This window comes from Netta rufina (genome assembly GCF_964035555.1).
Source record: "Netta rufina genome assembly, chromosome: 2".
Lineage (NCBI taxonomy): Eukaryota > Metazoa > Chordata > Aves > Anseriformes > Anatidae > Netta > Netta rufina.
This window is the reverse complement of record NC_140124.1, coordinates 41,529,420-41,556,772: the sequence shown is the minus strand read 5'-3', so window position 1 is coordinate 41,556,772 and position 27,353 is coordinate 41,529,420. Positions and strand designations below refer to the sequence as shown.

Here is a 27,353-nt window from a genome sequence, read left to right as displayed (position 1 = left end):
ACAAGTACTGCACGACACCCACATTTCTAACTAGCAGATGGTGAGGCATGCCTTTAGAACATGGTGAGGGATTTCACTACTTCATCTCTTAAAAGTAAATAAAAAATATTTTAAATTTCTATTTAAAAATCTGAAGTACAGAATTCAGTGGTTATATGAAAGCACAATATCATATATGTATAGGATTTTAGATTTTCTGTAAAAATGTTGTGGTCATCTTAGATAAATATTACTTCAGTCGTTTACCATATTTCTTAAGCAGAGGACAGTATGTATTTAGAGTACTGGTGATCCTAATGTGCTAAATATCAGAGACTCCTGGCTAAAGATATTTGTTCTGTAAGGAAAGATCAGGTAGTACTCTGCTGTGAGTCCTCCTTTTGATTAAAAAAAAAAAAAAAAAAAAAAAAAAGGATTAGAGTTAAAATGAGAAGTCTTTCAGCATGAATAAGCAGACCAAATGTCTTTGTTAATTTCAAGCATTTTTGTGAAACTGTTATAACTGCAACCTTCAAAAAGCCTGTCCGTTTTTTTCTGTGATTTCCAAATCATAGTAACAACAAATAAATTTTTTCTTAGTCACCAGCCCAATGGACCGCTGTTTGTTCTGAATACCAAGCTAGGTTTTTTCCCTGTTGTTCATGGATACAAGATTCTGCAGGCCAAATTAAGGTTTCTTCTGTTTCTCCCTATCTCCTTTGTCTTCAGCATATTCTTTCAGTGATGGCTATGCAACCATAATATTTTTAGCATAGATGCATCATTTTGGATTGAATAGTCTCAGTTTGGGATTTTAATGTTATTTAGTCACTTTCAGTCACAGAATGAAAGATTGTAAAATTCAAATCAGATTCAGTTTTCTGTATAGCAGCATGCTTGGAAGTTTACTAAGTCAGGGGCTGTTACTAAGCTAACCATCTTTATGTTAAGTTGCCACACTGATCTTTGCTCTAACAGACACATTTAATACATTAAAGATGAGATTTCTACCAAGTCCACTAAAGAACTGGTGTCACAATGAGGAATAATGACAGTCCAGCTCCAGAAAGGTTATTATGTTCTAATATTCAACGTCCTTTATTCTCCCATTGTTATATAATAACAAAAGCAAAATTCAAGAGAAATTGTTAAATGGGTTTCACACAGAAATCTTTATGTTGCCTGATAATTTTACCTGAAATGTCTGACCTGTCAGTCTATATCACTTCCCCACACTGTGACCTTCCTTTTGACTTTCTGTTCTGCTAAGATCATTTAATACCACTTCCACATAATAGTTTGTCTAAGGGATGTCATCTGATTTTTTTTTCTAATGTGATTTCTTCATTTATTTGGTATATACCAGCAGCATACCTTCTAGCACTTTACCCAGACTGTATCCAGTACTGAATTTACGCAGTACCTCTCATCTCCAAAAAAGATACTTTACCAAAGATAATCTGTAGTGTAATCAGAACGTTGCAAGTGAGTCCAAATTCTAAGCTGGAAGGAAAAGGAAAAAATACTATGGTTTCAAGTTGATTTTACAGATGAAAGTAGTCAAGTATGTTTTACATCTCTAAATAGAGTGAAGATGTCAAGTGAAAAATCCGCCATGTGAGACAACCTTTACTTCCTGCTAAAACTTAAATTCCAGTGTCAGAATATCCCTATCCTTATAAATCATTGTCTTCCAGATTTATGAAAAGTACTGAAGAAATTAAGAGAAAGAAGTGGAGTCTGTTTTGTACTGAGTCAAAACTGAAATAACTGCCTTCTTTCATTTGCTTTAGATGGATTTTTCACTGGATTTTTTAAATTGTCATTAGGCTGTTGAGTGTCCATGTAGTGTCATCACAGAGAATGCATTATAATAGTTTTAGCAGGATGGAAATGATATCATGAGTAATGTTTGTTTTCTCACATTAGTAGTAAAATCAGATACATTAGTGTTCTAAATTAGGAATGTGAATCAAATCTTTCAGATATTTGAGTTGCAACAGGATGTAATATATTTATCCGTTCTCTAGTGCATTTTATTGAATTGCCTTCATCATAAGCAAGTTCTGAATCCTCTAGTTAATTTGTATCCATTAATTCCAAAGACATTATAAAATGAAATAAGTGGAAAGGACAAGTGAACAAAATTTAAACTACTAGAGTTGTGAGGAGAATTGTAGTAGAAGCAGAAAATCTATTAATTGTACTTCCATTTAAAGAACTTGGCTGGTAAAAAAATAAATGCAACCTTTTGAAAGTAATTGTATATGTTCTGATAATATGTTTTAGTGAGTAACTAAGGATTTTTTTTTTTTAATCACCTTACCACTATGTGAAAACTATTAATTAAATACTTGTGGATTGAATTATTTTTTACTTAGCCCTGAAGTTGTGAAGAGTGAACCGTATGGAGAGAAAGCTGATGTATGGGCTGCAGGATGCATCCTTTATCAAATGGCAACTCTGAACCCACCATTTTACAGCACCAATATGCTCTCCTTGGCAACTAAGGTATTCAGGCTTGCCAGATTAATTTACTAATTATTTTTCTATGTTTTTGCTAGATCCATGAGAATTCATATTTAAGGTTGTAGATGCTCTCTGGACCAGTGAGCAGGAGTGTTTATAGTATGTTAATACTATAGCTTATAGTATTATCAATTCATAGTATCATAGTATAGCAATTATCTTGTCATTCTGATTTCAGAAATTGCTTGCAAATATAAGCATATTATTACTTCTCAGACTAGTATATTTTTATCATTGCATTATGTGAGAGGATATTTAAATATATAAAAGATGTTGAATGTACTATAATATTAGATTTTTGATAGGGCTGTGTATTATCTTAGGACATGATGACAAATAAAAAAAAAAAAGTAAAAATGTTATGTTTCCCTTATTCAGATATTACAGGCCTTTGATCTACAGTGGTTATGTCCATCAATGCATCAATGTGAATACCTGATTTGAATTGACATTCTGCATTAGAAGACGTTTTAAGTTTTTTTTTTTTTTCAAGTTAGAGCTGATGATGTAATGCCCATCAAGTTGTTTCAAGAATAAATATTTATAATATGAAATTTCCAAATAAAAAACTTAATATTTTTTTCTTCAATTAACTATAGATATTTTTTCCAGATAGTAGGGGCTGTGTATGAACCTGTGCCAGAAGGACTGTACTCTGAAAAAGTGTCACTTACTATTAAAAGGTAGATATTCATCTAGTTTTATTTTGATATCTTGCTGAAAGGATGTTTTGTTTTGTATGTTTCCAGCAGTGACAATATGACACTGACTTTTGCTGACTTTAGCAACTGTTAGTTTTTGTCTTCTTATTTAATGGAGGTATCCACTCACCTTGCTAATAACACGTGCGGTATAGGTGAGTCTAAAAATTGCATGCGAGTAGAGTCAGCACATTCAGCAAGACAGTGTAGAATCATTACTGAAGTTTAACACTACCAGTGCTATACTTGATCCCCTACACATCAAATTATTTTTTTTTCATAGATTACAGCATTTTGAGTAATTTCTAAGAGCAGTTTGTGGTCAAGTAGGTAACCCTGTTGCAAAATGTTTTTTTATACATCAATGTATGATCACATTCATAGCTTTGTGTGTTTGTGACTGACAAATACATTTCCCACTAACTTCTAATACTGTTAACAAATTGGAAAATACACAGTAATGGAGGAAAAGGCAAACATTTCTTTGTTCCACTCACTCATCACGTATTTCTCTTAGCTATGACTACATATTCCTGGTGATAATGTTATATGTAAGGCAAAGTATAGAAAGTGAGTGCACTCCTAAGAGATTTAGCTCCCTTGATAGCCCACTTTAGAAAAACTCCACTTATAACAAAAATAGCTTTCTTTTTCAATCAGCTGTTGATTCCATCTCTAAAAAAAAGCACTTTATAGTGCAAAAACTGTACCATTTTAATACTATGTTTTATTGTACAAAAAAAAAATAAAAATGTTTCTGTTATTTAAAGACCTTGAGGATGAAGATCTACAGTGGAGAGGATAGGAGCTAATACAACTAAGATTTAAGTTTCAAAGGTCCTGAAAATAATAGTTTTAAATATTTACAGGTATTTGTAGTCAGAATAACTGGCTTTACTCATTCATTGTTCTCCATTTAAGAATAATACAATAATTCCAAATGTATCCAGAAAATAGCTTCAAGGCAGTATACATATCAGTATTGATACATGTTACAATCACTTATAATTTTTAACACATCTTTATCAATGACTTAGATAAAGCTATGATGTGAGAATCTGGCCTCTGTCTTTTCCTTCTTTCTCGTCTTGATAATGATGAGAAACTGTGTAGTATGGTTCTTTCAAGGTCAGTTATTGAGTTACCCTTTGTAATTATATATGTAGCAGCTGTATTAAAACAGGTTCTCTAGTCCCATATCTTTATGCTCCTTTCATTATTATACTGGGACTACCTGGTTTAAATGGATGACTAGATAGGCATTTGTATGAAAAATTAGCATTGCTTTTTTCCTATTTCATAAGCATTTCCCAGATTATTTTAAAAGCAACAGGTAGCATAAAATGTTTAAAAGTATTATTGATTCTCTTACTCTGAGTTAGTTCTTAAACGAGATATTATGTTTAGTTTTTATCTTATACTTTGTGATATATTTAGGCAGAATGAAAGAACAGCAAAGAAATGCAGTAATAGGGAGATTTTTTGATAGTATAGATGAGAAAACATGAAATGAGGAAGTAAATTTCCAAATGACTGAAACACAATGCCTGTTAAAGATGAATGTCATATGTAAAAACAATAAATCAATGATAAGGATTAGAAAACTAAAAACTTCATTTTGCAACTGGAGATTTGCATTCAGTATTGTCATTATTCATTATTGTTACAATTTTATTGGATTAAGCTAACAAAGAAAATTCCAGAATTATCAGCACCAAAGTCTTTCAGTGCTTAGTCATCAATTAATTGGTTCTTTCTAGATACAAGGGAAATAGTCTAAAGACCTATCAGAAATCTTTTATAGCCCCCATGGTTCTCGGAAATTTTGACCAGTCTCTATGAATTAAAAATCAGAAGAAAAATCAAATGGGACAGTTCTTAAGGGTGAAAAACTTGTGTCTATTTATATGAAATTTAATATTTTAAATTAAACAGGTAGTTATGATAATCAAAGAGATTACCTAACTAAATTTGAGCAAATTTGAACAAACAAACAACAAAAAAATGAGATTAAAATCCAGAAGTTTAGGTACTGTAAAAACATTTTTAAAACTGCTACTTTACATGTGAGTTACACTGTTGTACTGTTTTAGAAATAATAAAATCATTCAGTGACACTTTTCTTTGAAGAAGGGTGTTGGGTCAAGTGTGTCTGTATGCTAGCTGGTCAATAATACTCTGAAAGCAAATCACAGTAAATTATCAGGTCAACTGGAGTTAATAGATTTAAGACAATTTATAGCACATAAAGAACTGTCTCTGATGGCCTTCATACCCTACCCTATGTACAAAATATTCTGGGGATTTAAAAATGAACTTTATCGTATTTGATTACAGTTACTAAACAGTTCCCTAGAGTGCCTGAAAGATGAAACACAGAACTGCAGAGTAATTTAGGTTGGAATTGACCCCAGTGGTCTTTGCTCAAAGCAGAGACAATTAGATATGGGTTGTCTGGATCTTGTCTGAGTTCTAAATATTGAAGGACAGAGATCCCACGACTTTTCTGGGTTCTCTTCCAGTGCTTATCCACCTTTGGGATTAAAAGTAATAATAACAATATTAGTAGTAAAAATAACCCTCATATCTAATTGGACTCTTCTGTGTTCTAACTTATGTATGTTTTCTCTTGCCCTATCATTGTGCACCTCTGAGAAGAATCTGGCTCCATCTTTTCTATACTGTCTGTATTGGTTTTGGCTCGGATAGAGTTAATTTTCTTCCTTGTATGGTATGGTGTTGTGTGATTTAGGAAGAGAGTAATGTTGATAACATGTCAATGCTTGTACTTGTTGGAGAGCAGTGCTTACACACAGCCAAGGACTGTTTTGCTTCTTGTGCTGCCCTGCCGGCAAGGAGGCTGAGGGTGCCCAAGAAGCTGGGAGGGGACACAGTCAGGACAGCTGACCCAAAATGTCCAAAGGGATGTCCCGCACCATGTGGTGTCCTGCTGAACAATAGAACTGAACAGGGGGGTTGGCCAGGGGTGGGATGCTGCTTGGGGACTTCATGGGCATTGGTCATTAGGTAATGGGCAATTATATTGTGCTTCACTTGTTTTATATATTATTTTTATTATTATTATTACACAGCAATCTTTATCTCAGCCCATGGATTTTACTTTTTTTTTTTTTCTTACTTTTTTTTCCTCCAATTTTCTCCTCCATTCCACTGCAAGGGGAGTGAGTGAACAGCTGCATGGTGTTTAGCTGCCTACTGGGATAAACCACCATGCTCTTCCATTATAAAGATAGCAATCAGACCTCTGTGTAACTAGTCCAGGCCCCTCTGATAGCAGCCCTGCTCCCTGTGTGTCAACAGCTCCCTGCAATTTAGTGTTCACAAGCTTTTTGAGAGTGCATCCCATCTTCTAGGTCTTTAAGAAAGACATTAGTAGCCCAGTATCAATCCCTGAAGGGTGCTACTTTCAGCCACCATCTGGACTTTGTACTGCTGATGACACACCTATTTGAGCCAGTAAGTTCAGGCAATCATTTTCAATTGTAATCATACTCCATTTGTAGTCATCTGGATACTGTAGGTTATTGTGTCAAATGCCTTGCTACAGTGAAGTTATACACAGCATGTACTGCCCTCCTGTTGTCCGCAGTTCCAGCAATCTCATCATAGAGAGCAAGTCAGGTTCATCAGGTATGGCTGGAGTTTGGTAAATCCATCCTGGCTGTTCCCAGTCACCTACTTGTCCTTTGTGTGCTTGTTATAGTAGGTATCTAACATAACATCACCCATGTTGGATCTGTTCCTTTGATCCTTACACACAAGCTCTTGACTGCACCATGTGAGGTGTTGACATCTGCAGGCTGCCTCCACCCTGATTTGAGCCTTTCCCCCACATTGAAAGAATTGAGATCACTACCTCAGCCCTTTCCCCTTCACTCTTGGTCCCAATACTTTGTAGTCATGTTTGGTATGTTCAGAATTGTCCCTAGAATCATTGGTGTCCATATGGATGAGCAACAAGGTAATGGCCCAAAGGTCAGATGAGTCTTGTTAGTCTTTCCACTACAGCCTGAACCCAAACACCTCACAAACAAGAGATTTCACAGTCAGATCAGTAGATAGGTGCCTCTGTTCCCCACAACAGGGAATCTTAAATGATTGTCAGCTGCTGCTTCTTATTTGTGACACTTGATTCAGACTCATCTGGCTCTGGTATGTCCTCTGTTAGTTCTTGATCCTTCTCACCCATTCCCAGGTCACTGTACCTATTCTGTAGTTACAGATTTTCAGAGAAAGAGCCTTCCTTCTGCTGGCAGAAGTCACAAACCTCCAGCCTTTCCCCATCTCAGGAGCCTCTGTCCACTGCTCCTTTGAGGGTAATATCTAGATTTCCTTCCTCTTTTGCATTATTTATAGTCCTTATCTCTGCAAAGTCTCTGTGAAGATCTTGTCAATCTCCTGTACATCCTACTGACAGCACATACTGCACTCCCTGCAGCCCAAGACCTGCACAGCAGCATCCCCCCATAGCAGTTCTGTCTGGGTTGGTGACTCTGAAGTGCCAAGGACAATTATTCCAGCTGATGCTGGAGACTGTGCTCTGTGGTGTGTTAATACCAAGGCTGCTCAGTGTCAAGCTGTCCCATACTGGCTTGAGCAGAGTTTTTGGGCCCCTTTGTGCACCTGCTGTACAGTCTGTTGTGACAGCTTCTACGTCTCTCTTGAACAGGAAAATGCTGCTTGATAATTTTCTCACTATGAAGACTTTGGCAATAACATTTTTATAAGCTAGCAGATGTTCTCCCTTCAGTCTTTTTGCTTAAAATTATTTATGCCTTTCTGAATTGTATCCATTTGTGAACTTTGAGTGCATAAGAACTTGAAATTGTTACCTTGCTAAATTTCTGTTTTATCTCAAGTGCTGGCCAGCATGGTTTAATAAATACCAATGGAGGAATGCAGTGGTAGGAAACGGCTTCCAAGAAAGAAGTAATCAGTATTCATTAGAGAATGGTTCTTTCTATAGGTGCTTGACTCCTGATGCAGAGACACGTCCAGACATAGTGGAGGTCAGCTCTCTGCTGTCTGATGTGATGATGAAATACTTGGATGTTTTATCCACCTCCCATCTCATGTTGGAGAAGAAAATGGAGCGGGAGAGGAGACGAACCCAGAGGTACTTCATGGAGGCTAATCGAAATGCAGTAACCTGTCACCGTCAGCTTTCCACTTTACCACAAGTACGTACATATACTAGGCTTTATTTTTGCTTATCACTGTGTGTCATATCTGAGAAAATAAGGTACAATAATACTGGCAGAAAATAAATCAAAATGAAAAGACCCATTATCTTAAAACATTTTTCCATGTAGACTTTTAATTTTTTAACCCGCTATTCATTCATTTTTTTTGTGGACATGCTTGTGCAGCAAAAATAACGGTAACTTAAAACCTACTGTTATTTCACTTAGGAAAATGGTCTTATTATGAACATACTTGCTGTTTTGATAGAATTTTATAATGTTCAATTAATAATTAATAAATAAATTATTAAATAATAATAAATTATTAAATAATAATTAATATTGCATATTTGTGAATAGGAAAATATACACTTAGCTAGAGTGAAACAAATGCATAACCTGTTGCATGATTCACAAACAATGGCACCTAGAAAATGGAACATATATAAACATAATTTTTAATTACAGATTGCTAGATAAAGAGCAGTGAAGCTGATAAGGTATTTGCTAGTGCTTTCTTACTGTCTGATACAGTTCAGATGAAATACTTAAAGTTCTTTTGTTTGCTTCAGGCTATGTTTTAAGCACTCTTCATGAAGGATTCAGTATTTTACATAATGAAACAATCTTGTATGTGATCCTGGAGAATTTTCTTAATTTTCTTTAAGCCTTCCTTAAAAAGGCTTTTTTTTTTTTTTTTTTTTTTTTTTCCTGTGTAAATTATTGTTAAGGTAATTATAAAGTGAAGTTGTGATTTACACCACTACTCTTTTGTATCACGGTCAGAAAAAACAGATTTTTTATTTTTTATTTTTTATTTTTATCAGGGCTCAATAGTTTGCACTGAAGTAGTAAAAAAGATTTTTTAGGTATGGCTGGTTCCAAACACGTATTTTTTTTACATGTTTTTTGTCTTCATGTGCCTGGTTGAGTAGAAAGTTTGTAGTAATTGATGATTTTTTTTTTTCTGTAGCTTTTTGAACTATTAATCCAAGATAAGTATTTGTATTATACACTCTTTTTTTCTCTCAATGAAAAATTTGCCAACAACTTCCAAAAAAAAAATCAAAAAACCCACTGCAGTTTGAAAAGTAAGAGGTATGAATATGGAATAAAGATAAAAGATAAGATTTATAATGTAAAGCACTATGAACAATTATTTTCCATATTTATTGAGTTTTCTTACCCTACATGTTTGGAAACTTGTTGTATATCATTATTTTTCAAATCTTGGTTTAGTCATTCTCTTGAATAGATATGATGAAATTTGCAAAAACACCTATGGATATAAAGCTGCTTGATTTTGGATTTCAGTGCAATTATCCTGCTTTGAGAAAAGTGTTCTATCCAGATACTTGTAAGATATGATATGACTCATAACTTTACATTGCACTTAGAGTGTAAATTCTTGTATAAATACTTAAAAAATACACCTATATACAAAAAGAAGAGGAAAGTTTCTCTGTGTTTTAGGATATAATGGCTAGTCTTCTCAAGAAAGGAATATTGTAATTCTACTTCCACTCCACTGCATATTTTCTTTTGTGTATTAAATGAAACAGCTAAAAACAGGACACTCTGAGAAAGATCCAGAACACTACAGAAGCTGAGAGAGTATGGCTCGCTAATGAGAAGTGGGAAACCTGGCTGTGTTCTTGCTCTAAGTAAAACAGAACAAATCAAGATAGAATTTTCCGAATTTCAGAGGAGTGCTACAGGGCTTAGAAACAAAAGGAGCCATGTTGTTTCCTTGTTTTCACTATCATAAGGAAACTTTATGAAATTGGAGGATTTATAAAAAAAAAAAAAAAAAAAAAAAAAAAAAAAAAAAAGAAAAAAGACAACATTCTGAATTAAAACATTGGGAAGAATCAAGCAACAAGTAGTTGTTCCTGAAATAAAAACTTTGTCAGGTATGGACAACCTAATTCATCTTAGTCGAGGCTCCGGCAGTTCCACAGCCAGGCAATTTGTCATTTTTCCATGGTGTTAGGGAATTCAGTGTTTCTGCCATGTTGTTCAATGCTTTGTGGAAGCCAGTTATCTTACCTTTTTTTTCTTTTTTTTTTTTCCCCACTTAAATGTACTTATGGCCTCCTTTTTCATCCCAGTTGTGTCACATTGTCAATGCTTCTGAAATAAAGTGCATGCTCTGTGTCCTTGCTTATGGAACTATGCAGCATAGGTCTTCTACAGCCAGAGCAAAATCTGTTTTATAAATAGTTTAAGACAAGTATGGAAACTGATAAGTAGGTAATGTGAAAGGTCAGTAGATGATGCTTAAGAAGTTCAGTTACCTTGCCTGACAAGTATAGCACAGAATCCATTCCTGAGGAAAATCCTAGCAAGAGAATCATTATGAGTTTCTTACCTGTATTTTTATTTTTCCTTGTCTTCTATAGATGTTGTTTAGGTGAGAATAGGTGCAGATGTAAGGATGAGAGATATTTAATAGAGTTAGTGTGTTTAGTTCTGAAAGGTTAAAATTTGCTGACACAACACAGAGTACAAAGGACCTAAACCAGTAGTTATAGTAGTAGTAATTATCTCACATAATGCCCTAAAATAACAGTAGTTTTAAGTAATAATTAAAGTATCTTTTTAATATTTTCCTTTAAAGATATGAGAATAACCAAATATGAATATTATTGCTTTTTTCCCCTTTTTTTTTTCTTTTTTTCTTTTTTTTTTGTTATTTATTTATTTATTTATTTCTGATATCTAGATTTGTAAAGTGTAGATATTACTTTGACTATGTACAAAAAAGTCAAAATAAGTTACTTCTAGTTCTTTGGAAATAAACATTTGAGTACATGGCCATCAGCAATTATTAGCATATTTACTGCACATATCCTGACGTATTGTTAACTTAAAAATAATGCTTAGAAGCCCTTGATAAGTATGTTCACATATTATTTAGCATATAAACAGAGTAACTTTTTTCCTACTGCCAGATTTTTTTAGCTTAAAATACCAATATAACAAAAACAAATCAGGTAAAAACCTGCGCTTTGTATGACAAAGTATGTTTTTCTTTAGAATGTTCAGTTGCCCTCCAAAACAATATAGAATGATGAATATTGAGATCAGCTATATTAGGAATAAATTATTTACTGTGAGGGTGGTGAGGCACAGGCACTGGCACAGGCTGCCCAGAGAAGCTGTGGATGCCCCATTCCTGGAGGTGTTCAAGGCCAGGCTGGATGGGGCTTTAGGCAACCTGGTCTGGTGGGAGGTATTCCTGTCCGTGGCAGGGGGGTTGGAACAAGGTCATCCTTAAGGTCTATTCCAATCCAAACCATTCTATAATTCTATGATTTTGAATGTGGGAGAGAAAGATGTAAATTTTACAATTTCAATCTGTCAGCTAACATATATATAACAATATAGGAATCATTTCTACCTCTTGCTACTCTTGGCAGCCGGGTAGTCTGTCATGTCTGCCCATTTTTAACGTATTTTCAGAGTACCTTCTTTTTCTTCATTTCTGCATTTCTAGTTTGTGCATCTGGCATACATGTACTGTCACAATCCTTCTCTATAGCAGGATTTTATAAACTGTATTCTTTGGGAAGTTAAGCTTATTTTCACTTTTGTATTAGTAATGTCATTTGAATGTATATTTTATTTTACAATCCTTAGACACAAATCTATATATTCAGATAAAGTTTCCAACTGTGCTGTGCCTAGGCAATGGAAAAGTATGTACATTTTATTTTATTTTATTTTATTTTATTTTATTTTATTTTATTTTATTTTATTTTATTTTATTTTATTTATTTATTTACTTTTACGATAGTGCAATCTAGAAGAGTAGCTCTATATCTAGCTTCTGTTAGGGCTAATGGGGTGTCAGAATTCACGCCTTACCAGTGTTTGGTCTAAACTGGTCCATTTGGGTTACCATTAGTTGAGTGCTTTGTCTTAATGTTCAAACGCACAAGAATGTTTATGAGCAACATAAAAGTTTTCTCTCTGAATTTTCCTGATTTCACACTTGAATTGGTGAGTCTTCCAGCATGCTAGAAAGCATGCTACATAGACCCCCCAATTAATCATTTTACTTTTACATAGGAATTTTTGGTGCAGGTCATAGGACCTAGATCTGCAGATATCAAGGTTTTGTATCTCTAGTGGGCTTGGATGTCACTGCTAGGAACCATACTCTGATTGTTCTGCTTGATTTCAGCCTATGCTAAGAAGCCTGGCTTTATCTCTTGCAGAAGCAGATCAACTATTTATTGGGTAGAAGTAGTGAAAGAAGCAATATAATAGTTTTCAGACAGGTCAGCATCTAAACTGAAGAGCCTGGTCAGACTTGAAATGTCTGTGCAGTTTTTCCATCTTCCATCCACAGCATGAATAATCTACTTTCATAGATTTTTAGATAATTAAAATATTTTTAGATAACTAAAATATTCTATTATATCTTTTCAAGATTGGTTTAGAAACAGCAGCAGCGTAAGTCAACTGATAAGCTGACATTTTTTTGTATGTCACTACTTTGAGGAAGACCCTAATGTAAATAACTATGATATGTTTCCTAAGAATGCCTGTAAATACAGAACATGTACTGTACAGAACATTACTGCTTCCACTCTTCTTTATCCATAAGAATCAAATTTGCTTATCTCAATCTGTTTCTTTGTTCATGGAGATGTGTGGCCAAAAGAGGAAGAGTTAAAGCTCATGGTTTACAAGTCCATACTTCTGTAGTCACCCTGCAGGCTACAATAATTCTTGCGATTAAAAGCTGGCATCGATTTCCTCAATTTTTTTTTAGAAAAGAGGACACGCTCATAGCTATGTGAAAGGCATAGAAGGACAAAATGATGTAACCATTTTTACCAAGTCATCTACCCCCACATCCAAATTCAGTTTTGCACTGTTGGCAATTTGATCCTGCTAATAAGTACATTGGTAGTTTCTAAGCATCACCACATGCATTACAAAGTAGTACTTAATTAGCAATTCAATTTTAATTCATCCATTTTTCTTGTTAACTCAGACACAGAAACAAAAATGGGAGCAATGTTCATTTTAATTTCCTTTTTCTGAGTAGCTGGATACGTCTTTTATTTGTTCAATTCAGACAATCAATGTATAAAGATTTTTCTTAAAAAAGCTGCCTATGAAGGTAGTAGGTGTTTTTTTATATTGGCTGAAGCAAATAGAGTGTTTGATTATACATCACTAGAATGCAACAGGGTATTAGTGTTGCAGCAATGTAGTCCAATCATTACATTAAGTTAGAATACTCTATTTATAGGAAAAAAAAAAAAAAAAAAAGAAAAAGTGTGATAGTTCCAGTATGTGCACCACTGCATACAATTCCCATTGCTTTGAAAATAAGTGAGGGCTCAGGAATGTCACGGAAGTTTAGCATTCCACAAGCCGTTTTTTTCATCCATCTTTCACTCTGTTGATTTTGTTCTGACAGTTCTCAGTTTTGGAATTTAAGTAGCAGGTACTGGAATTAAAATTTAAATGCTAGAAGTTACTGCTTTTAAGGGCAAACCCATAATACGTTTAATTTCACTTCAATTATTAGTATGTCAAAGTTCTTCAATATAATCACAGAAATAAGGCAAGAAGAGTTGTCAGAAATTCTTGTTTCCAAGAAATCTCTGAGCCTCAGAGCTGTGTGTCACTCCTGACTGGTATTTGACCATTCATTCATAAAAATGTTTAGCAATAGAAATGTCTCTATGTGTCTATCCCACAGTAGGGAACAGTTTGGAAACAGCAGAAGTGTAGAAACTGTCTTTACTTTCAGTGATTGAGTGTCTGAGTCAGTCTTTTATGCCTGACAAAGATAACGTGTGGAGCACTATCAGGAGTGCTGAAGCACTATCAGAAGGTAATTGGAAAACCCATAGCACAGTATAATGTGCTGTGTCCTGTATCTGCAGTTTTTCTGATATTTTCTTCAGAAAATGTTGGTCTCACATTGTATGTTTGACAGAATAGACGTATTATGTATGTCTTGTTTCCAGGAAATATGCATGTGCATATATGGCATGTATACAACACCTGAAATTGTCAGATCCACTCTTAACTACTATATAATTGGTCTGAGAGCAGTAAATCCAGCATGTCTTCAGAACATTAGATTTGTAGAGCACATTCAAACTTGTTACGTAGAGCGTGAATACTTCTCTCTGCAGGATTCCAAGTAGATGCAGCAGTTAAGTCCTTCCTTCGTGCTTTGTGGTCTTAAATTCTAACCTAAATTTTATTTGTTGCACCTTAAGCTGTTTACTTTTTGTCCTCTCCACAGTGAAAATATGTGGGACTTAGTTCTTACCTCTTATATCCTCTGTCATTATTTTAATTTGGACTGAATAATCAAATTCCATCAGTCTTTGTAAGTCATGTCTTCTAAACCTCTGATTATTCTCACATCTCTCCTTTAAGTGCTCTCCACTTTGTTAAAGTGTAGTCAAAACTGGATTTAGTTACTCCAAGTGAGAATCTTATTGGTACTGAGAAGAAAGATTGCACAGCTCTTAAGATGATTTTCCTCTTCTCATATCACAGTATGTTTACTTTTTCATAGCAGTATGATATTGTTCAGTCATGCTCTATTTCTGATCCACCAAAGTTCTCAAACATTTCCCTGTGGAGATGCTGTCTTACTAGTCCTTCCCCAAGTCTGTATGCTTGTACAGTTGTTTGTGCTCATAGAGCTTTGTATTTTCCCTCTTTATTTTTTTCCCCAGTTTCTACAGTTTCTCAAACCTGTATTTAAAATCTGTCACTTGCATTGACACAACTTTGTGTATGGTGTGTATGCTGTAATACAACATACATGCATATATTGCAGTCTATGCATGTTTAATGGACACTGCATCTATCCCATTATGCAAATTATCATTGGAATTCAGTGACTGTATTGAGCATTTTTGGACCAAGGTCAAAAAGGATCCAGAAAAATTGTACTCATTACCCATTTTCAGTATAACAAACCCTCAAAGCAATGACCAAGTTGAGCATGATTTTTCTTGTCTGTTGTACAACCAGCTGTATTATTATGGTTTTCTCTAGCTCACACTTCCCTAGCTTTCCTGTAAGATATTATGAGAAACATTGTCAAAAGCCTTACAACATTACAACAACATTGCAAATAACATATACTTCTTGTTGCTGGTGCACAAGAGCTGTTGCCCTACTACAGAAAGAAGTAAGTTAAAATATGGTGGTTTTGATCCTTTTTTTTTTCTTTCCCTTAGCTCATCATGATTTACAGATTATTGTTAACAATTTGTCATTTGAGTGTGTAGTTTGGTATTGACAACATTTGATCCTTCTCCCTTTACCCTGCTTTTTATGTCATAGAATGGGAAAGCTACCTCTCTTCAGTAATTGGGCACTGCCTGTTTAGAGCACAGAAAGCATGTCCATCTGCCATGACTAGACCGCTCTAAGTGAGCTTTAGAGTCACCTTTAGAGGCTGCCATACTATGCTATGCTGTGGAAACTGCTATTGTGGCATCTTGACATAAGTCCATTGCTGAAATACAAAATACTTTTCCCAACAGAATTTAAAGTGAAAATCCTGATGAGCCATCTTTTACAAGTTAAGTTATAGTGTTGGGAGTAGAACAAAAGATAGAGAAATACTTGAAGCAGACAATGGGATAGTCAGTGCTCAGGGATGCATGAGTAAGGGTTTTCAGACTGTACCATTCTGCTGTGTCCCAGTAAGGTCAAAATTCTCCATGAAAAAGACTGGGGAAGAACACTGTCTTAGATAAAGGCTGAATGGCCTTTAACACATGGTAAGAATAAAATGATTTAGAAATGTATTATTATTATCTCCTGACATTACCTTTGTACTAAAGGCAATAATTTGTTTAATCTGATCTGTTTATATAATTTATCCCCTAATCTTTATTACACTTTGCTCTGGAAAAAGTAAAACTAAAACTTGAATTTATTTGTGCACAACAGCAGCAGTATGAGAGGACTTGCAACAATATAGAGAAAGATCATAAAAAACAGTCTGCTTTCAAAAATCATTGCATTAAAATGGAAGCAATAACAGGGATCAAGTATTTCTGTTCTTTCCAGAAAGGATATAAACAAAGACAACAGCAGAGGTAGAATTTTATTTTCATTAAAGAATCCCTTGCTATAGGCAAAATTCGGCACTTGAATGAGACAGGTAAATAATTTATTTCCATGTTTTGATTTTCTAGGCAGTTCTTTGGTAATGCCAATCAGCATTTGGTCAGTTCAGCCTTGGCGAGTCTCTTTGGCATCCCATCACATCTCATTACATCAAGTTTGCTTGGTATTTTACTACCATCTTGATTGTTGTGCAGGTTTTGTGTTGTCCAGAAGTCACCTTCTTATTATTATGTAAGATGGAAGAGAATAAATCTCCCACAGCTTGTATATGGGATTCATACTCTCCTTGTCCAATCATTTATTTTTATGGTTTTCAGTTTCTTCATGGTCTGGCATTTTTTTTCATTTTATTTTCTTTTAAGTGCTTGTTATGAAAAGACCTTCACCACAATCAAAGATGCTTTTTATGTAAAGGCTCAAAATAATTAGGCTATATTAAGAATTTGACAAGTTTTGCTCTAAATTTAGAATCAGCAGCTGAACCTGGCACCATCTAGTTCTGAACTAACAGCTATGTGGGAACTACATGTACATTTTAATCTGTGCATGTGATAGACGAGTCACTCTTTCATGTTTTCTAATGGATGCTATATAGGGGCAGTATGTAACATTTCCTTTTTGCTCTTTGTTGTCAGAAGCATTATGAGAAGTTGAGCCTTCTTAGCAGCACCAATGGAACACCTAGTTGCAAAACTGAATTTTCAGAAAACATTTACATTCCAGATGAAAGTTTTCAGTCTGCATGTGGAAAGAATGAGGATGAGGAAAGAACTTATGAAGAAATCCTGATAGAGAACAACAGCACTTTAGAAAACTCTGAGAAAGGTATTAATCAGCAAAAGAAAAATCAGGAGTACTATTATGCTGCTCGGAGGTGGGTTAAAAGTTGTTTTGCTTTCATTTTTATGTGCAGGTATGTTCTCAGAATTAGACGATGAGCTGGATGTATTGGACAATTCAAGTAGCTCCAGCCCAAGTCATTTGAAAGAATCTCCTTTTGGTAAGATCCCTTAAGAAGCAAGGGGTATAATACTTTCTAACAGTTAAATTGTCATGTATTCTAAAATAGTTGGGTATTTTATGATTCATTGCAAGTTCACCATCTGTTGTGGGTCCTAAGTAATACAAAATTAAAATAGCTGTGCCTCTGTGGCACCCATTTCCAGGGTAATATATTTTCTATCACATTTTCTTTATGTAGCTCATCCCCGTATGTTCAAGGAATGGCTATGGAAACTGGAATATTATTGAGCAACTTGACAAAGAAGGTGATTTTAGATTTGAGCATAAGGTAACTAAAGTTGATAAGAAACAGAAGGCAGACAGCATGAGAACTGTCATCTCAGTAACAGGAATTACATGCATATGAATAAATGGAGTGCACTGTTAGAGGGTGTAAAAAAAAACTTGGTAGAGGCAAGCATTAGCTGTGCAGGTGAGTTCATTGAAAGGAACCACAGAAATGCTGAATAACTAGAATAAAATTAGGAAGTGATTATATGACAAAACACAGCAATCATTCTGCCTTTAGTTACTTGTGGCAATCAGTTAGGAAGGCATCAGCTATGTTGAGTGTTAAGTAATAGTTTTTGTATTATATTCAAATATGAAAAGGAAATTATATTCAAATATAAAAAAGAAAAAAGTTGTGACATCAGTAATCATAGAATCATAGAATATCCTGAGTTGGAAGGGACCCTTAAGGATCATCAAGTCCAACTCTTGACACCGCACAGGTCTACCCAAAAGTTCAGACCATGTGACTAAGTGCACAGTCCAATCTCTTCTTAAATTCAGACAGGCTCGGTGCAGTGACCACTTCCCTGGGGAGCCTGTTCCAGTGTGCAACCACCCTCTCTGTGAAGAACCCCCTCCTGATGTCAAGCCTAAATTTCCCCTGCCTCAGCTTAACCCCATTCCCGCGGGTCCTGTCACTGGTGTTAATGGAGAAAAGGTCTCCTGCCTCTCGACACCCCCTTACGAGGAAGTTGTAGACTGTGATGAGGTCTCCCCTCAGCCTCCTCTTCTCCAGGCTGAACAGGCCCAGTGACCTCAGCCGTTCTTCGTACATCTTCCCCTCCAGGCCTTTCACCATCTTCGTAGCCCTCCTCTGGACACTTTCCAACAGTTTCATGTCCTTTTTATACTGTGGTGCCCAGATCTGCACACAGTACTCAAGGTGAGGCCGCACCAGCGCAGAGTAGAGCGGGACAATCACCTCCCTTGACCTACTAGCGATGCCGTGCTTGATGCACCCCAGGACACGGTTGGCCCTCCTGGCTGCCAGGGCACACTGCTGGCTCATATTCAACTTGCTGTCTACCACGACCCCCAGATCCCTCTCTTCTAGGCTGCTCTCCAGCGTCTCATCGCCCAGTCTGTACGTGCATAGGCTGCCTGCTAAAATATGATCTATGGTGATCTAAGTATTAAATGGGATGGGATTCTGATCACATTAGAGGAAAATTAAAGAACATATTATACTAGAAAAAAAAAGCCATATTAGAACTAAAGAAATTCAAGATTTTTGTTTATACTATGAAGTTCTGACAGAAAATCTGTGGATCTTTTAAAATGGCCTTTTTAAATGTGAAGGTAATAAGATTAACAAATTTTATTGGTGCAAGGATCCAGGCTTCAAAACCATAAGGTAATATTACTTAATCTGTTTGTAGTGCTACTCGCAAGCTAGATTTCCTTCAAATTTTGTTGCAGGTACGGAAAAACTTGACCGCTATTAATTGAACTGTCTAGCCGTTAGTTAAGAGCAACTAACTGATTTGATAATTCTGCTTATAATCTATTAACTTAATTTGCTATTTATAATTGGGTAGCCTGCCATTCTATAAATTGGATGACCTGTCGCAGCCAGCCTTGAGTTTCTTACCAACATTTTCTTAAAAAAAAATATAAAATATTTATTTATTTCCTTTATTGCTCTTTTGTGCTAAGACAGTGGCAGGATAAGGTTACCAGGTACAGAGAGGCATAGCCTGATGCTGGGAGGAGAATGCATAGGCAGAATCCCTTAAGGAACAGCAGCTGAAATATTCTGTTTTGGTGCTTATTTTGAAGAGTAATACTTCATGTGTCACCCAGAAACTGAATTCTTTGTAAGCTAGTTCAGCAATGTTAAGAGACATTGGAAATCTCTGTGTGGTTTATTACTTGCCACACCCAAAGTGCTACTGGTAATTATTTCCTTGTTCATTTTTCTTTAAGAACCAAGAACTAACGAATTATGCAACTTAGCAGAAAATACCAGAAATTACGCTTCATTGGGTTAGAAACTGGCTGGATAGCTGGGCCCAAAGAGTCATGGTGAATGAAGTCAAATCCAGTTGGAGACTGGTCACTAGTGGCATTCCTCAGGGCTTGGTGCAGATCATCGATGATCTGAATGAGGGCATTGAGTGCACCCTCAGTAAGTTCGCAGATGACACCAAGTTAGGTGCATGTGTCGATCTGCTCGAGGGTAGGAAGGCTCTGCAGGAGGATCTGGATAGGCTGCACCGATGGGCTGAGGTCAACTGCATGAAGTTCAACAAGGCCAAGTGCCGGGTCCTGCACCTGGGGCGCAATAACCCCAAGCAGAGCTACAGACTGAGAGATGAGTGGTTGGAAAGCTGCCTGGCAGAGAAGGACCTGGGAGTATTGGTTGATAGTCGGCTGAACATGAGCCAGCAGTGTGCTCAGGTGGCCAAGAAGGCCAACAGCATCCTGGCTCATATAAGAAGCAGTGTGGCCAGCAGGGCTAGGGAAGTGATCGTCCCCCTGTACTCAGCTCTGGTGAGGCCGCACCTCGAGTACTGTGTTCAGTTCTGGGCCCCTCGCTACAAGAAGGACATCGAGGTGCTTGAGCGGGTCCAGAGAAGGGCAATGAAGCTGGTGAGGGACCTGGAGAACAAGTCCTACGAGGAGCGGCTGAGGGAGCTGGGCTTGTTCAGCCTGGAGAAAAGGAGGCTCAGGGGCGACCTTATCGCTCTCTACAGGTACCTCAAGGGAGGCTGTAGCGAGGTGGGGGTTGGTCTGTTCTCCCACGTGCCTGGTGACAGGATGAGGGGGAATGGGCTAAAGTTGCACCAGGGGAGTTTTAGGTTGGATGTTAGGAAGAACTTCTTTACTGAAAGGGTTGTGAGACATTGGAACTGGCTGCCCAGGGAAGCGGTGGAGTCACCATCCCTGGAGGTCTTTAAAAGACGTTTAGATGTAGAGCTTAGGGTATGGTTTAGTGGAGGACTGTTAGCGTTAGGTCAGAGGTTGGACTCGATGATCTTGAGGTCTCTTCCAACCTAGAAATTCTGTGATTCTGTGAATTCCATTGTTTTAATTAACTGGTTTTGACTGGAAAGATCCAACCAGTTCCTATTAATCCCAGTAAATTTAACCAGCATTGCCAGAAGTCATTGCACACTTTCCTCCAAGCAAATAAAGTTTAACTGATGTATAGGAACATCAAGATTGCTTTTTCAAAAAAAAATAGTAACGTGGTCATACATTCTTAGATCATCTGTAGTTCTGTTGGATGTTGAAGTTAGTATTCAGTTATAATAAATGCCAGCAGATGGTTTTTCTTTCCATGGAAAAAGAAAAGATAAATTTTGAAAAATTATTATGAATTTCAGATATTTGGGTATTGCTTGGGTTATACTCCATTCATTGCTAATAAACATCTAACAGTATATTAATAATCAGCTATGATTTATCAAGCACATCAGCATTGCAGGGATAAATATGACCAACTTCTATCTAGCTAATTTGGAAACTGCTGTCATGAAAAAGACAATTAAATTGCAGGTGTATTGATTTGGGTTTTGAAGGGGGCTGTCTCATCATGCTGCCATCATATCAATTTCTGAGAAAACAATCTGTAAATAAGGAAATATATCCCTCTAATTTAAAACTGGGTAATAATTTGTAAAAAGATGTCATGTGCTGTGCTGCTCAGTGGTACAGAAGCTGATATGCAGGTGAGTGTGAGTATAGCAGTGATTTGTTTTTTTATAGTCTACTAGTTGTAACAAAATTTCAGTAATTTTACATAACCTGTGCCTTTTTATTATAACTTAAGAAAGGGACTGTTGTTCTTAGTCTAGACAATGTCATTCCACAAGACCAATTTCTTTAACAATTCCTATGATTGCCAAATGCAGGATATATAGATTCTTCAGTAGTAGTTTCATGCTCCTTAAAATGATTAAGTCTACAGGATCAGATTACGCACATTTCAGATGCATAGAGGCAGTAGTGGAAGATGTAATCTTTTTTTTTTTTTTTTTTTTTTCCCCTGAATCTTTATAATTTGAAATGATAGAGATGGACAGAGAATAAGGACACAGTCAAAAAGCAATGAAGAGTGATAGGATGATAACAGCTTATTTGCATTTTTCTTATTTTAAAATTAAGAAGATTCCCAAGTACACCTTAGCTTAGTCATTTTTATTTTTATTTTTATTTTTATTTTTATTTTTATTTTTATTTTTATTTTTATTTTTATTTTTATTTTTATTTTTTAATTTGTTTTTATTTACAGTGCAACTGTAAATTTCTGCTGGTAAAACCAAATAGCAGGAAAATGTGATCTCTCTTATGGCATAATAGTTCAGAAGTACTAGATGCCAGTTGGGTGAATGAGAATTTAAATGTTTACTCCACCTCTGGGAAACTTTTTGGAAAAGATTTTTTTGTTTTCTTGAATCATATTTACTTACACTGCAGCCAGAACAATGTAGTATCATAAATAATGCTTCAGAAAGGCAATAAAAGACTAGTTGTCTGCAAAATATGCTATCAGAAAACGCTGTTTTTTATATACTTGCCTTCTGACCTTCTTCATAACTAAAAGGTAAATACACTATAGGTATTTCAGAATTGCTCAGCTCCTAGCTTTTCATGAGGTGAAGAAGACTTAATGTCCTGTCATTCTGCTGGATCTTGCACGAGTTTTCTATTACCTCATAGTGCTGTATCTGTGTCCAGTATTTGGAGGAATCTCTGATCTTGCATGACTTGACCAGTAAGAAAAGAAGTAGAGATTCAGGACTCTGTTTTCTTGCCAAAATTTCTGTAGTGTAATTGTAATGTAATTCAGGGTAACTATATAGGGAAGAGACAACAGATCTGCCAGAATATTACAGTGAAGTAACTCTAGAAAGGTCTTCTGTGTCTGTCTTTAAACTTTTAGAAAAACAACTTGTTTACAAATTGACAGAACTTGAGTCTTGTGCCGGTAATGCCCAAAGCAGTTAAAAGTATGAAGTGCAATAACTGGGAACTTACAAAACTAGGATACTTTCAATAAATGAACTCTGCATGTGTGGTGGTTTTACTCGGGTAAGCAGCCGAGTTCCACCACGGCCACTCTCTCACTCCTCCTCCTCAAAGGAAAGGGGGAGAAAATATGACACAAAGGGCTCAAGGTTTGAGATAAAGGGGGAGATTGCTCAACAATTATCGTGATGGGCAAAACAGACTCTGAATAGGGAGATAGTAAGATTTATTGCCTATTACTAACAAGCTAGAGAAGTGAGAAACAAAGGAAAGAAACCAAAAACCTGTTTCCCCCATCTGCCCTCTTCCACCTCCTCAACCCGAGCAGCACAAGGGAACAGGGGAATGGGGGCTGTGGTCAGTCCCTAATGTTTCGTCTCCACCGCTCCTTCACGGTCACTCTCTTTCCCTGCTCCATGTGGGGTCCCTCCCACGGGATGCCATCCTTTGGGGGCTGCCTACAGGCAGCAGCTCTTCAAGAACTGCTCCCACATGGCTCCGTACCACGTGGTCCATCTATCCCCCAGGAGCAAACTGCTCCAGCACGGGTCCCCCACAGGCTGTAGCTCCCCCCAGACCCCTGTTCCTGTGTGGGCTCCTCTCCACAGGCTGCAGCTCCGGCCCGGGGCCTGCTCCTGCGGGGCCTCTCCATGGGCCGCAGCCTCCTCCAGGCCACATCCACCTGCTCCACTGGGGGCTCCTCCACCCATGGGGGGGCTGCAGTGTGGAGATCTGCTCCATGTGGGACCCATGGGCTGCAGGGGGACAGCCTGCTCCACCAGGGGCCTCTCCACAGGCTGCAGTGGAACTGCTGCTGCGATCACCTCCTACCCTCCTGCTGCACTGACCTGGGGGTCTGCAGGGCTGCTTCTCACTGTTTTATTTTTTCCTTTTCTTAAATATACACTCACAGAGGGGTACAAACAACATCACTTATTGGCTTGGCTCTGGCCAACAGCAGGGCCCTTATCTAACATGAGGCAGCTTCTATATTGTTCTCACAGAAGCCACCCTTATGGGCACCTGCTACCAAAACCTTGCCACATAAACCTACTACAGCATGTTGTACGTAGCAAATAATGGGATTCTGAGTCAGGGTTATCACTTAGCTCCAGATTTATCTGTTTTTGAGAGCAACAGCAAACATACCAGGAAATACCCATTCAGTAATGGCACCTTCTGTCTGGAGCTAGTAGTTTCATTCACAATTTGGGTTTTCAGCAAAGTTCGCAGGAAGCTACCTTGTGTTTTGCAAGTTCTGTGATCACAGAGATTTTTATTATTATTCAGAGTGGTTGTAGTTGGTGTTGGATTTGATGATTTTAGAAGACACTGCTTCTTCAAGACATTACCCCTAAGACTCAGCCTAAGATACTCTTACATCTGCTGTACATGGTTCTTTAGGTTGTATAGAGAAAGCTTCAAGAATTTAGTTGAAAGTGATTATTGCATTAAGAAACTCAGAATTTGCACAATGAGCTGTCTGTGGAGAGTTTCAGAGATCTGAGTGTTTTGTAGGCTTGTTTTTCCCAGTTTACCTTTGTCCAGGGTTCAGATTTCTCTTGAGATCTTAATCTGATGTATGTGATTTTTTAGACATCAACTACATTAAAATCTGACAAGTCCTGTTTTTCCTGTATGGTGCTTGAGATAAGCTTAAAATATGTTTATAGCAACTTCTGTTTGTTTACGTGTAGTCACTGCTAGTAAACTTATGCTGTTTGATCTGCAAACCAGATTAATGTTAAAGATATCCATTCCAGAGTACGGTGATTTAAAGGGCAGTTTACTAAGAGTATATCATATAAATAAAGGTAATTTGACGGGTAATTCATCCTGACAAGATTATTAAGCTGTCATTCAAAAAACAAAACCAAAAACAAACAAATAAAACCAACCAACCAACCAAACAAAAAACACTTTCTTTACTTCCATTTCATTCAAAGAGATAGACTGAAGTTGTCTGTAAATGTGAAATCTTGATTCAGTTTTGGTATCACCTTGACGAAACTTGAGTTTTCAGAGTTTTACTTATTTATTTATAGATACCAGTGAAGTGAAAGCTAAAGCAAAACTTTCTATCCTTCTAGGTTTTTCTGAACTCATATCACGTTCTAAGCTTTTTTCTTGAAATTACATGGTTAGATGCCTGCAACAGAAAAACACTAAACACTAAAATGTATATTAGAATGTATCTCTATGATTTGCACTGATGCCAATGAATGCTATGATGTTAAACTGTTAGAAGTTACTTTAATTACATCAGCTATTAAAGGCTATAGTAGCAGCGAGAAAAATTCTTGATATCTCATTTGATTTATTCTAAAAAATCCTCAAGGAATCTGCATAGATCTATTCAGAATAAGGAGCCTTATGCTAATCAAAATCTTTGGATTTTGTACGTCTTTCACGTTCCAACAAAGGTGGACACAAAACAGGAAAGACATAGAGCATTTATCTTTCATTTTCCGTGAGATCATCTTGAACTTAATTAATTTCCTCTTGCAAGACATTTGAACACAACATACATTGCCTTGCTCTTCCCATTTATAGTAGAGGAGTAACAATGGAAAATATCCAGCTAAAGAAAATATCCAGCTAAAACCCTGGGCTGAACATCAGGATCTACTGCGTGCTTCATGACTTCTGCTAGTTAACTTTCCTAAACATCTGTGTCGTAGTTTCTTACTCCCTGTTTGGCTTAGAGTGCTTAAAATAACTCTTACACACAAGACTATTACTAGAGTCATTAGTGTTTGATGGGTGCAAGTATACACACATGGATATGCGTTATAATGGTTTTTAGATGTCTGAGTCTCCTTGTTGAAGAAATTATTCTGAAGCATTTTCATAGTATCTAATATAGACTCTTCCCGTTGAGTTGCTTTGTAGGTTTCTAACATAATAACAAGCTATAAAAATGTGGCTGAGGGGTGTTGGCTGTTGTTTAGTGATGTTCTGCAACGATTTCTTTTATTTATTTATTTATTTATTTATATTTCTTTTCACTTTAACATTAATAAGTATTTTCCTAATTTTAGCATATGAATCAGTAAATATTATATCTCTGCCATGTACAATGAGTGGTGAGACAGACTCTTTGGTGTGAAATACCATGCATTTGCAAATATACTCATAAGCTGTCAGATTTGCAAGTCAAATGTGGTGAGTCATCTTACTGATCAAGAACTGTTGGATATGAGCTCTTTACTGATAGAGAGACCGTTTCTTTGAAACAGCCAAAGGTTGTAGTATTTCAGATCCAATTTAGTACATAAATTCTTGTAAAGGGAAGCTGTTTTCAAAATTCCAGGAAACAGCTGTGTTCAGTCTTAGTTTTCTAGCCAGGTGTCTTCTGTTACAGATTTTCTCCCATAAATATTACATAAATATATTATATTCTTGGTTTATAGCAGAGTGCCTGAGACTGTAACTAAAAATCCTTATCCCAAGCAACATGGTTCAGGTTTGGTCAGAGCTTCTACTTTTGTCTATCTATTATTGTGTCTGCAGCATACACAGCTAAAATATCTATTCCATGAATAGGTCCAATCATAACTTTTCAAAAGGCCTTTCTTGCTTTCTAGGCAGTGGACACTGCGTTTTCCTATCTATTTTTAAAAGTCAATTGAAATATCTTTGCATCTATAAGGGACTGGTTTATTTGCATCAACTGCTCTTACAAAACTTACTTTTGGATTAATTACTACAGAGTTTCAAAGTCTGTTTTGCTATGCAGAACATTAGCAAGAAATAAGATACTATTTTTTTTTTTTTAATTTATTTATTTCTGTCTATCTGTGTCTTCCTTTTAAGCAGACAGGTTTGGCCAAAATAAAAGATACATAATATGGGGGGAGTTTAAACTGAATTGTGTGGACAGATGCCAGCCTCCCCAGCCTCTTCCAAGTTTTTTTTTTTTTTTTTTTTTTTTTTTGTTCATGTTATGTCATGTCATGAATTTAATTCATGGATCTGAGAAAAGTAGGAAAGACAGAGGCACTGTATTTCAGAGCACAATTGAAAGTATGTTTGAAAACAAGGAAAAAAATTAAAAATCTCAGAAATGCGTTTGCTCTCTGAAAGTCCTCTGCTGTTGCTCTAGAACTAATATAACTACAGTAGGACTAATATAACTACAGTATACCAACAGCAGGAAAACTAGTGTAAGACTACGTAATCTTTATTTTATTAGCTAGTATTTGAGTGACTAGATGCTTCTGTTCTTGTTTTATAAAAACGTTTGTGATGTTACTAGTGTGGAAAATAATCTCATGTATGCAAGGATATGGGGTTTTGTATCAAAAATCAATGGTTGTATGGGAAAAATGAATTTCCTTATTTTACTAGTTAGACCTACGGTTAGATGAAATATCTTTTAATTTAAGCATATGTTTATTCCTTCCCTTTCAAAAAGCATGCATAGGAAAGAGTGGTCTCAAGTCGAAATTAGCATGAAAGGAATGGCTTTGTAGGAATGTTTTAAGACCAGTGCTTAAGATGTCTGCTTAAGAAAAATGTTTGTATTAAGACAATG

The 27,353-nt window shown here is 36.3% G+C and overlaps 1 protein-coding gene across 1 annotated transcript in view; it reads left to right on the top strand.

Annotated features, from left to right (window-relative positions):
• Window positions 1-27,353, top strand: part of NEK10 (NIMA related kinase 10) — a gene marked incomplete at both ends in the record, with an annotated part of 96,935 nt that overhangs the window by 44,028 nt on the left and 25,554 nt on the right. The window contains 5 exons of the mRNA XM_084306658.1: window positions 2,361-2,490; window positions 3,121-3,191; window positions 8,197-8,410; window positions 17,182-17,371; window positions 17,460-17,546. Of these exons, the coding sequence (XP_084162784.1) occupies window positions 2,361-2,490; window positions 3,121-3,191; window positions 8,197-8,410; window positions 17,182-17,371; window positions 17,460-17,546 (692 nt within the window). The remainder of the gene's footprint in view (window positions 1-2,360; window positions 2,491-3,120; window positions 3,192-8,196; window positions 8,411-17,181; window positions 17,372-17,459; window positions 17,547-27,353) is intronic.